The sequence below is a fragment of the Dendrobium catenatum genome, unplaced genomic scaffold (genome assembly GCF_001605985.2).
Source record: "Dendrobium catenatum unplaced genomic scaffold, ASM160598v2 fragScaff_scaffold_621, whole genome shotgun sequence".
Classification (NCBI taxonomy): Eukaryota; Viridiplantae; Streptophyta; class Magnoliopsida; order Asparagales; family Orchidaceae; genus Dendrobium; species Dendrobium catenatum.
Window position 1 is genome coordinate 8,541,886 of NW_021319083.1, and position 12,779 is coordinate 8,554,664.

Below are 12,779 nucleotides of genomic sequence, written 5' to 3' on the forward strand. Positions count from 1 at the left end.
TCAAACCCTTTAGGACCTATCACTCTACAACTGCCTTCAGGAGAGGATGAGGAGTCGTTTCTTGTGGATACACCTTCTTATGCTACTACAAGTATGTTGATTGAATATCTTGTTTATGATTTTGGTTTATGGATATGTGACCTCTCTTTTTCATCTTTTTTGCAAAAATAGGGTTGTCCTCTGATAAATTGAGAATTACGAAGATATTGAGAGCATACCTTACTCAGAGAACCTCCGTCTTTCACCTTCATTCGCATTGTATAAACTCAAGCTACAGTTTTTATGCATACAGTTGAATATATATAGCTCCTGAGAGAGGAATTCAACAGTGGTGATTAGCTGAGTTCGTTAGGAAGGAACGGTGAAGATTGATCAGCTCGTTTCAGCGCTTTCTGCAGGTGTTGGTGGCGAGCGATCCTATGACATAGCACTTTCCAGCTCAGCTCTGTTATCAGCCCCCCCGCAAATTGATCTACAAGTTCTGGAGAGTCAATTTGTGTCTGAAATCACAAAATTTAGAGGTGGAGAGCGGCTTTGTAAAAATATCGGCAATTTGATCATTTGTAGAGACATGATGAATGACCACCGTGCCATTGTTGACACATTCTCGGATAAAATGGTGATCAATTTCGATATGCTTGGTCCTCGCATGGAATACCGGATTGTGAGCCAAAGAGATTGCAGATATGTTGTCACAGAAGATGGGGACCGGAGATGAGTGTTCAACATGAAACTCCTTGAGTAGTCGGCGGAGCCAAATAAGTTCCGTGGCTAGTGATGTAAGAGCACGATATTCTGCTTCAGTAGATGACCGAGCAATGGTACTTTGCTTTTTAGTGGCCCAGAAGACTAAGGTAGAGCCGATGAATACACAAAATCCGGTCGTAGATTTCCGATCAGTTTTGTCACCTGCCCAGTCTGCATCAGTGAAGGCAGTGAGATTCAATGACCCAGCTGTGATCGGTAAACCGAGAGCAACTTTCCTTTGACATAACGAAGTATACGTTTTAACCAAGAAAAATGAACATTTCTTGGATCATGCATATGTTGACAAACTTGATTCAGTGCAAATGTGATATCAGGTCTTGTTAGAGTCAAATACTGCAGTGAGCCAACGAGACGCCTGTAGAGTGGAGGATCGGTAAAGGGAAATTCATCATCAGAGTTGTCTACTACTTTGGATGTCATCGGCGTTAAGAGCGGCTTACAGTTGACCATGCCAGCACGTTGAAGTATGGTGTTAGTATAGGAAGTTTGCTGAACTAGATAGCCTGAATGAACTGAGGTGAATTGAAGACCAAGAAAATTGTGAAGGTTGCCTAGATGCTTTAATTGGAAGGTGCCTTGTAGATCATCAAGTAACTGCTGCTGGATTGAGGCATTGTTGCCCATCAAAAGGATGTCATCCACATAGATTAACAAGAACAGATGTGTGCCCTTATTGGAATAGAGGAACAGGGAAGTATCAGCATTGCTTCTGGTGAATCCCCACGTAATGAGATGATCTGTAAAAGTAGAGTACCATTGTCTTGGGGCCTATTTCAGACCATAGATGGCTTTGTTCAAGCGACATACATGAGTTGGATAATTCGGATCGGTAAAGCCAGGAGGTTGAGCCATAAACACCGTCTCAGTTAGCTTGCCATGCAGAAAAGCATTAGAGACATCAAGCTGACTGATTGGCCATTTATTGGTTAAAGCCAGTAGAATAAAAATTCGAATGGTTTGAATTTTGGCTACTGAGCTGAAAGTTTCATGGAAGTCCACCCCAAGTTCTTGATGAAAGCCTTTGGCAACCAGCCGAGCTTTGTACCTAGCCACCGTGCCATCTGAGTGCAATTTGGTTCAAAACAGCCATTTGGAACCTAGTACATTTTATGTAGGATCTGATGGAACAAGAGTCCATGTCCCTTGCATTTGAAGGGTCTGAAACTCCTCCGACATAGCTCTGTGCCAGTGGTATGATTTCACTGCAGTGGTATAGCAGGTTGGTTCTGATAATGGCACAGCCTGAGTAAACAGAGTGAACAACTGTCTGGGCCGTTGGTGTCCTGTCCTCGAACGAGTAAGCATAGGGTGAGTAGGAACAGGGAGTGTAGTGGTTAGGGAATTGGAACAGGCCGGTGGTGGATTTGGAGATGTAGACACAGTTGAGAGTGAAGGAGCATAGGTAGTAGATGCATTAGATGAGGAAGTTACAGGAAGCGATGACACCATGGTGTCTGTCGTTGGGAGCAAAGAGTGAGGAATGAGAGTGTGAGGATTTGTTGATACAGAAGGAGAAGAGAGGGTTAATGATGGTGGCAGGGTAGTATTCTGATATGGATAATGATGCTCATGAAACAAAACATTAATAGCAATGGTCACTTTCCCAGTGGATGGGTGATAGCAGTAGTAGCCTTTAGTGGGTTCAGCATACCCAATGAAGACAGACTGTAGTGCTTTGGGGGAGAATTTATGCTTTGAATGTGGGGGAGACAGAGGATAACATAAGCAACCAAACACACGCAAATGTGTATAATCCGGTAGTTTACCAAATAAACATTGATAGGGTGAGCGATTATGAAGAAGAGGAGATGGCATTCTATTAATAAGGTAGGTGGCTGTCAAGACAGCATAAACCCAGAAGCTGTAAGGGAACTGAGCATCAATTAGCAGAGCACGAGCTGTCTCCACTATGTGACGATGCTTACGCTCAGCAATGTCATTTTGCTGGGGTGTATACGGACATGAAATCTGATGTATAATACCATTGGTGTTGAGAAATTTGGTGAAAGCATTATTCACAAATTCCTTCCCTCCATCTGTCCGAAAAGTGATGATGGATTTGGAAAACTGTTTTTCCACTTGAAGTTTAAATTGTTGAAATTTATGGAAAGCATCAGATTTATATAGCATAGGATACACCCAGGAAAAACGTGTGAAATCATCCACAAACACAATGTAATATCTATTGCCATTAAACGAAGTAAAAGGAGCAGGGCCCCATACATCAGAGTGTATAATCTGTTGAGGTTGAGAAGTACATGATAGAGAGAGAGGGAAACTAGTTCTATGACATTTAGCCTGAGAACAGGAATTACAAAATTTAAACGAAGACAAGATAACTGAAGGCGAGATCTGTTTTGCAAGAGAATGCATTGCAGCTGAATGTGGATGCCCCAAACGTTTGTGCCAAATTTCAGCAGTTGTTGATTTGGAGAGCAGTGCGGTATGAGAAGAAGCGGAGACTTTGGACTGGATTGGATATAAGCCATCATGGCTGCGACCGCGAAGGAGAAGACGGTTGGTTGGCCAAATCCTTAATGTGGAATTCATGAGGTAGAAAGGAAACAGAGCAGTTGTTGTTAGTTGTTAATTGATGGATAGATAACAAGTTGTGGGTAAGTTGAGGGACATAGAAGAGTGGTTTAAGAAGAAGCTTACTCGTCGGAGTAGGAAGAATGCCTTGCCCTTGAGCTGCAATTGGTAAAGATTGACCATTACCAACCATGATAGATTGAGATCCAGCATATTCTGAAGGAGCTTGTAGCTGAGAGGGATCTGAGGTGAAATGGGATGACGCACCACTGTCCAAAAACCACTTTGTTGGAGGCGGAGGCTGAGGCGACGCAGTCAGAGCTGTAAGATTTTGAGGAGATGGTCTGTAATTCAGATCAGTTCGATACCAGCATTGAGCAGCATTGTGTCCTCTTTTGAAGCAAATCTGACAGGAAACGGATGAGTTCTTAGTTCTTCCTCCACGATCAGTGGATGATCGACCTCCACGAGAGTTGGACCGACCACGATCAGCATTCCATCTGCCACGGCCTCTACCTCTAGTAGTATATAAAGCAGATTGAGGTTCCTGAACATCAGAGATATGACTATCTCGAATTGCTTCAGCTGCCAGTGTAATTTCTTCACTGCATAACAGTGAATATAAGTCATCAAGACTGAGTGGTTCCAGTTTGGTGCGAATTGCAGTTTTAAAGGCATGATATGATGATGACAGACCATTCAAGGTATAAAGTATAACATCTTCAGTGTCTAATGATCTGCCTGCTGCATTGATTGCATCTACTTTAGATTTGATAAGAGCTAAATATTGTGCCATGGTCATGTCCTTCATTGAAATATGGTGTAACTCATTCTTGAGTTGCATGATTCTCGCTCTGTTAGTGGATTGCAGTCGTTTGTCAATAGTCATCCATATGCTTGCACATGTTTCTAAATTAAGGTAACAATGAGTCGGAAATTACAGAATATAAAGCTGCTGCCAGATTTTGATCAGTATGCATCCACAGTGTATAATGAGAATTCGGTGTAGGTAAACCATTAGTCCCTGTGATAAACTTGCTAGGACACTTTGTAGAACCATCAAGATAACCCTCGTATCCATTAGCTTGAAAAATTTTGAGTACCTGGGCTCGCCATATCGGATGATTCTCAGCAGTTAAGTGAGTATGTATAATGTTCTTGATATTGGCCATGACAAATTTGAGCTGAGGTGAAACTGCATAAGTAGCAGTTTCCTTAACTGTTTCTGTAGTCATATCTTGTTGAGCAGATGATGAAGCCGAGCTATCCATTGAATGCGGTGAAGCTACAACAGCTCTGATAAATTGAGAATTACGAAGATATTGAGAGCATACCTTACTCAGAGAACCTCCGTCTTTCACCTTCATTCACATTGTATAAACTCAAGCTACAGTGTTTATGCATACAGTTGAATATATATAGCTCCTGAGAGAGGAATTCAACAATGGTGATTAGCTGAGTTCGTTAGGAAGGAACGGTGAAGATTGATCAGCTCGTTTCAGCGCTTTCTGCAGGTGTTGGTGGTGAGCGATCCTCTGACAGAGCACTTTCCAGCTCATCTATGTTATCATCCTCCATAGATCTCAGCATTTAAGTTCGCCTGCTTTTTCTGCTAGAGATGAATGTAAAGTTCTGTTCATCGATCAACATTGGCCTCCATGAGTTTATTTAGGGATGTGACCTCAACTAGTTGATCTTTTAGGTAACTTTGGTGCTCATGTTGTGAGTTCTTGGCTTCATGTGGTTCTTTGGGATGTCTGGGGGCTAAGATCAGTTTTGGCTAGCCAGTTGCTGGTGCTTGAGCTTAAGGTTGTGAGCCTATTATGAGGGAGTGAGAACAACCACTTCTTAACCCTCTTTGAGGGCACAGGCAGATGCGGCTCATGCGCCTGAATGAATTGTTGAGCAAGAGTATCAGATTAAGAAAAAGGTTGTTGCTACCTTTCTAGTTGAGTTGCTGCACTAGAGAGCTTATATACAAAGAATTACCTTTAGGATGTGCTCTCTTTCAAAAGAGCATAACTTATTGTACTATGTATCCTCACCTGTCCAGTTTTCCTGTTGTAGATAAAAGAGCTAATGCAACGGCCCCAAATTTAGAGAGTCTCAATCTGAGCTATGGGTGGCCCAAACCACCTGTGCTGGTTCTATAAGGTACAACCTGAGCCGCATCCTACAACATTTCATATAAACAATGTAAATAGCACTCTTTTGCTTGTAACCGTGAGATATCTAGTTCCTATTCAACTTGAAAGTAATGAGGATCAAATATGATGTGATATCTTTCCCAGAGACAGCACAAATTCTTATAGGTAGAATATAGCTATTGTTGACCCATGAGCCTAAAGCTTATGCTAGATTTGATAATCACAAATTACAGTAAGAAGTCAGGATTGATGCTAACAAGTGAAATGTATGCAAAAAATTGGTACACAGTCAAGATGATTCTGGCAGTTGAAGACAAGCTTAGTAAACTAGAAAAATGGTGTTTGTCTATCATGTGTAAGAGCAATTCAAAATAAAAATATTAAAAGTATATAAGGCAAGTGAGATAGTGAAGCTTTGATTAAAATATAAAATTATTTTAGGTTTTTTCTTAGCTACATAAGTGATTTATTTTATAAATCAAAATATTTTTTAAATGTTACTGATGACCTTATTTATAATGAACTATATAAAATTTTTTATGAAAATGCCCTAACATTGATTAAGAAAATTTAAAATAAATTTTAGGATTTTTGGGCCTCCACAAAAGTTTGCAGGTCTCCACAATGTGTTTTCAGGCCTCCGCAAAAGTTATTGCTTTAAAGGTTTCAAATGTTAGAAAAATTATAGCAGGCCTCTGCTTAGATTTATGGATCTCCCCAAAGTCGCAAGTTTTTAATGAGTACACGTAAAATTTTAGGGCCTCTACAATGGCTGATTTTTGAAACTAATAATAATCATTTCTAGTTGTTTGACTCTAAGTGAAGAGAAAAAATCATGCAGTTTTTGGGCATTTAATGCTGATAAAACATGTATACTTTTTAATGTACTTTATTAATTTGGTGAAATGCTAAGTCCCTTATATAAATATAATCTTATACCCTAGGTCTAAATCTAGTACTTATGAAAAAAACTTTTGAGCCTTTAGAGAATTTCAGCACCAAACATTCTCTTGTAAAATATTCTAAATGAAATTTCTAGATCTTAGTGAGAGAGATAACATGCTGGTTTCTATGATGATGGTATTCAATGTTTTGGTGTTTGATGCACCTAGTTTCTTCACGTTGACTGAAGATTTGCGTGTAAGAACTCATTTGTCTTTGTAATTTTGATTTTTTTTCTTGATTGGCACTTGATCTGTGTGTAAGAATATTTGGAGGAGGTACACTTAACTTTGAAGGAGTGTAGGAGGTGTCTCGAAGTTGGTATAAAGGCTTCTCCGCCAGTGAATAAGTAATGATTTTGTTTTAGTACAGATTATGCAGGAAATCCTTGCTGTGGATATAGAATGTGGTCAAACCATATAAAAATAATTATTTATTCATGTGTTTGTTGTCTTTGCACTTCTTATTTATTGTTATTCTTTAACATTTACTATCTACTTTGCATCATGTTGTATTGTGAAAAGAAAAAAATTTTAAAAATCTTCAAAAGCCCATTTCACCCCCCATCCCCCCACTCGAACACATCTAAATCCACAACTATTTGACATGTATGTTGTTCATGATGATAGATGTGATAATTGTGTATTCAATTATAAAGATAAGACCCATTTTAGTTATTTCCTATAAATTCATTAGATAATGAAGCACAACCTACAACATATAACATTAGCATTGACTGTGAATTTGTCTCCAATAAAAAAATAATAAATGATAATAAATAAATAAAAATTCACGCCATTTGATTTTGATCAATTCACTTAAAAGATCGATCACCTTTAGATATTTTATCTGATGTCTCAGGATCATCATCTATCTTAGATGTCTTTTATGATATGTAGACCTCAAGTACTTCAATTGATTATGATAATGTTCATTCGCTAGCTGATTGATCTTTAAGTTTTCTTTTTTTCCCTTCCAAAGAAGGATGATACCTTTGCCTCCTGAGATACACATATTTGTTGTCGCAGACCTCCAGCCTGCTTTATCTTATATTTCCCATAGTGAGCTAACCACTAAGTTATCTTTTTTTTATTGTTATCCATCCTGCTTTGAAGCTTACTTTTCGCTCACCAATGCTTTATCTGATGTACCCCACTGAGCACCCTGAGTTGCATAGTGGCATAAATGATTGATTTTTATGACTCCTTGATGTAGTTGATTTGACACATCATTCATTGTATATTATTGCATTTTAATTAGCACTTTATTTTCACAATCTTGATTCAGGTGCGCTACAACAAGAACAAATTGACATGAATGATGATAAGTGTGTTACAACTATTGTTCAAAAGTATCCATCAGGGGAAATACTAATAATGCTTATGTGGTATTTTATATTCATCTCCTCTTCGATGTAACCATAAAAGACTATATGTTGTATGGGAATCTTGTATTGATTGATTCATGTTAGCACTTTACCTCCTAACATGTTAATATGTTATCTTCTTCTATTGTCATAGCACTTGATATTGTCCATTAAAAAAAAATCTAGATTTACATATTAACTGGCATGAGATATAATCCAACTCATACAACTTGTCAATAACTACAAACATTACACCAAATGATGTCCCTACAATTACTGGTACTACACCAACCCTTTAGACAGATGGATGTTTGAAGCAGATTTCTACTGAGCCTTCATAAAATCCGTAGGGGTGTGGTAGAATTAATATAGTACATCAAGTAATTCTCAGGTCAAGTCTAGATCGAACACAGCCAAATCACAATATCTTGCTTGATGTTTTTATTTCAGTGATTGTTGTAATTTTAAATTTCAAAAGTTAGTTTTAGTTCAGTTAAAGGTTGGTTTAAAGTTGGTTAATGAGAAAAGGGTCAAAAAGATCCTTTGACTCTTTATGGTTAGGTGAAGTTTTGTTAGCATGATTTGTCCTTCCCCTCCAAATTACATGTCAAAAAAAAAACAAAAATCATGACTGCTCAACAAATTCCAAACCTAAAGCCGCAGAATTTAGCTTCCTTTTTGGAATTTCAAATTCATATTAGCTTAATTTCAAACTTGATGTCACTTTTGGCTTGTAAAATTAATTGGCAAGTTTCTTCTCTTGGTTCTAGGCTTTAATGGCCCGTGGCCAAAAAGTAAAAAAACCCCAATTCTTTGATGAGGGTTCTTTGTCTTGTTTGCACTTTTTTATATTATTTCATTCTAGTTTCATAGCATCTTCTCCCTCTCACCTATAGTCTAAAACTTCTGCTTTGCACCTCTCCATCTCTCGGCCATCTCAAAACCTAAAGCCATAGTATTATCACCCATCCAGAAGGTTGTACTCCACATACAAAGCTCCTAACCCTTAGAATACATCAAGACCCTCGATCAAGGCCTCTCCCACTCCTCCCAAGTTTCGTTATTGTATCATTAAATTTATCATTTGCAAGTCAAACAAGTTAATTATATTATTTAATGTTAATTAGTTTCAAACTTATGAATCCTTTTATAGGTTTTAAATTTTTATATTTTTTCTAATTATTATGATATCTTATTTACTCATCTATTTTTCTACTCACTCAGAAGCTTAATATACAGTATTAGTTCTGATATTATTTTATTCAACACCTCAATCATAGAATCGTGATTTTTAACGGCCATTGGTGATTCAATTAAATACGTTCTTCTAGATTTTTGTCAATTTGAAATGCGATGACCGCACAGTCTGCTTTAACTCTTTCTGCGCAGCCGTTAAAGAAAGCATAGTATATTTTAGTGCCGGGCCGCTATCACATACATGGGATATGTAGTTTAAGTATGTTCACACTCATCACAGAGGAAATTTATGCAAGTTGTGTTCGGCTTGTAATGAATGATATATGCAAGCTGGGTCAACTCTGTCTGTTTTGTTCACACCACAAAAGAGCATATTCAAGCCCGGGTGCTTGCAATGTGAGCTTCTTTGTTTTTTATTGTTTTGGAGGAAAAACAGGTGCAACATTTCCAGCAAAACAGACTCTACTAACCATCGTGCAAGAAAATTGAGAGGATAAAGTTCACATATGGCTTACAAGCTTTTTTTGTCTGATTAGAAAGAGATAGCAGCTTTTCAGTGACTAAAATTATTGATATAGGTTAATGTTAAAAATAGAGAAAATGATGAAATTGATCTCATAATTTTTTCTGAAGGATCAAAATAGTCTTCAACTATATACAAGTACCAGTTTTATCCCTTGACTCTTTAAATAGGGACCAAAGTGGTCCTTTTTTGGGATCATATAGGTCCCTATTTAAAAAGTCAAGGGACTAAAATGAAACTGTTAAATAGTCCGGGATTATTTTAGTTTTTCATAAAGAGTTAAGAGACTATTTTTGTCCTTTTCTTGTTAAAAATATTTTTCTTTGCTCTTGCAAAAAAAAGCCTATGATTACCATTGCTAATATCTAATAATTCTTGATTGAGATGGGAAGACGTTACTACAGTCTACAGTTATGATGACATGCACTACGCTTAGCTGTGAATGGCAAAGCTTACCTTATAAGTATTGAAATTACAGATAAAGTGCTCTGTTAATCATTTATCGCATGAGTTTTCAAATTTTGAAATTTGAAAATTTTGAGGAGTGAAAATTTTCAAATTTGTCCGGCGCCAATTTAGGAAAGTTTAAATGAGGTTTCAATTTCAAATTTTGAATTGAAACGGATTTGAAATTTTTCTTTATTATTTGATTGGGACCAATTTGGAAACCCACTACACCCTCATAAACCCCTCTTCCCCTTGTTTTGCCGCTGGCCCCCCTTGATGAATCCCCCTCAATTAATGCTCCATTAAGGCCCTTAATTGCATGGTTTTGAAATTTCAAATTTCAGAATTTTTCCCTCCTCTTTCACTTAAAAGCTGAGAACAATTTTGGTATGAGGATTATAACATATTTTCCTCATCCCAATTAGTTCTCCCCCAACCCTAGCCCTCTCCCTCTTCTCACCCGTCCACCCTCTCTCTCTCCCTCTTCTTTTCCCCTCAAGGTGTATCTCCTACATAGCATTGAGGTGGATGATCGATCCGGAGTTTGAATCCGGTGTGGCGTAAGAAGGCTAAAATCGCTTGGATCTCCCCCTTTGCCTTTCTCGTTTTGATTTCCCCCCATGGGTGAATCAAAGAGAAGCTCTATTACTATTTGCTATTCATTGTGATCAAGACGAAGGAAGAGAAATTACGAAAGGTTCGTAGTAATTCACGACACTTCTCCGATAAGGTGATCTTCTTCCTAGATCCATTTACTTTTCAAATTCTACTTACCTTATTGAGATTTGTCCGAGCAAGAGACTGTGTCTATTAATCGCCATCCATTAGTAATCGTAGGATTGTTACTTCTTTGCAATTGGATTTCATTGTTAAGTCGTGGTTGAATTGGAAACTACCCCGCATGCACTACTTTAATTTTCCTACGTGTTTTGACGCCGCTTAGCATTTTGTGTAGTTTGACCCAAACGAAAGTAACCCTTCATTAGTTTTATTTTGTTGTTTTAATCACTAATAACGAAATCTGAAATTGATCTTTAAATATTTTGTGCAAGTTTCTAAATCATGCATGTAGTCCTGCATCACAAAGCTTACCTTATAAGTATTGAAATTACAGATAAAGTGCTCTGTTAATCATTTGCCTTAATTTTTCATCTTTATTAGGCTTTGATATTTTATTGATATTTAACTTGTGGCATGCATTTTAAGCTCACTGCAGATGACCAATATATTTACATGAAAACGCATTCAACACTGATCGCATTAAGTAATATAGCAATTAGGACATAAAAGGGAATGATAAATTTACCTTTTTTTTTCCCTAAAGATGATAATAGTTTCATCGGTTCATGTCCTGTGGAAATTTAAGTTCCAATTATATTTTCTGCATATCTGGATTTTGATGTTGATGATGAGGCGGTTATGAGTTTATTAGACTTTGTAGACTCTGATTCAATGTTGGTTTTCACTGACTCTAGATTGTGGGAATTTTGGCTTTTGATTTTTGAAACAGTTCAAATGATTGGTTGAGTTCTATGGCTTGTTTTTAAGAAAATAATTTTTTGAGAATATCTTAATCAAAATTTAACCATAGCGGATTTTAAAACTCTAGGATTTGTTTTGACATGAGCGCTATATAACAGCTGATTGATTATTCATATATTATGCTCATCTCAAAATAAATCCAAAAGTTCTAAAATATCATAGACCAAATTATAAAACCCTGGCCTAATTTTCATTGTGTATTTACTATTTAACCATGTTGCCTATCCATATAGAGGGATATATATAACCAAAAGAATATCAGGTTGACCTGCATCAAGTTTTATGAATTTTAGTTGCAATATCTTTCTATGAAGCATCAGATGATCAAAACTTTTAGCTTTCTTGGACTGTTTGCAGTACTAGCTTTCTTTAGTTTTCTTGAAGCTTTATTTGGTCAACATAGTTATTCTACCAGTATTTATTATGATGCAAGTCAGTTATTGTATGCTTGATTGCTTGAAGCAATCATGTTGAAGCGCACTTCCTAAATAAGTTGTCCTTGCAATCCTTTAGAATTGATGCTTGCTTTCTTTATTCATATGAATGATACATTATATTGTCCACAACTTAGCTTGTAGTGTGGTGCAAGGTTGTAAAAGTCTTTCCATTATATTAGGCTTGATGATTACCCCAAGGTGGAATGTTTGCTTGTCCAGCTCAGTTCTGCTGCACAGTGAATAACTGTATGTTTACTGTCATTTTCTGTTGGGCCGGTTCCTCCTGAACCGGCCCCAACTCCTGAACCGGCCCTGAGAGGGCCGGTTTTTGTCTATAGGAGGCGGGCTAGTACCGCCTCCTCCCCTCTTTGCCGCCCACAATAGTGGGTCCCACTATTTAAATTGAATCTAAAAGGAGAAAGAAGGGGGCGGCTAGGGCTTTGTAGGGAGTTTTGATTTAGAAAGTTTATGTATTAAATAGGAGGTGTTTTAGGGTTAGGTCATGCTTTGATTTGCTTCTCTTGAAGTTTTCTTGGCGACTTAGGCTCTAGACTCCTTGTCTAGAGATTGGGAGAGAACGATCCTCCTCTCGAATTGAGGATCAATTGTATCTTGCTTTGGTGTTTGCTCGGCTTTGATTCCATTATTACAACCTATCGTTTTGGATTGATTTCATCCAGATTTTTGCATTATTCTCGCTGTTTTTACCAATTATCGATAGGGTTGCTTGCGAACTCAAGTATTTCCTCTTGGATTACTTGCGAACTCAATTATTTCCTTTCATTTTCCTTCAGCACTTCTATTACTTACAGTCGTTTAAATTTAAAGAAATTCTTATATAACTATAAACTATGTATGGTATGAAAACTATGAGATGA

General features: G+C 37.4%; 1 protein-coding gene and 1 long non-coding RNA gene across 3 annotated transcripts; one reads left to right on the forward strand and one right to left on the reverse strand.

Annotated features, from left to right (window-relative positions):
• Positions 1-472: 472 nt before the first annotated feature.
• On the reverse strand, positions 473-1,829 carry LOC110111254 (uncharacterized mitochondrial protein AtMg00810-like). The gene is made up of 4 exons (XM_020843034.1): positions 1,741-1,829; positions 1,576-1,675; positions 1,103-1,437; positions 473-983 (listed from the first exon to the last, which is right to left on the reverse strand). Exons 1-4 carry the CDS (start codon positions 1,827-1,829, stop codon positions 473-475), a joined length of 1,035 nt encoding a protein of 344 aa, XP_020698693.1.
• A 2,675-nt stretch (positions 1,830-4,504) lies between these two features.
• LOC110111198 lies at positions 4,505-7,908 on the forward strand. 2 transcript variants are annotated; one of them, XR_003700811.1, is made up of 3 exons: positions 4,505-5,230; positions 5,368-5,454; positions 7,677-7,908. It is a non-coding gene; the product is annotated as an uncharacterized LOC110111198 (long non-coding RNA). The 2 variants fall into 2 exon arrangements; XR_002304843.2 differs by having other exon boundaries at positions 4,505-5,454.
• Positions 7,909-12,779: the final 4,871 nt, after the last annotated feature.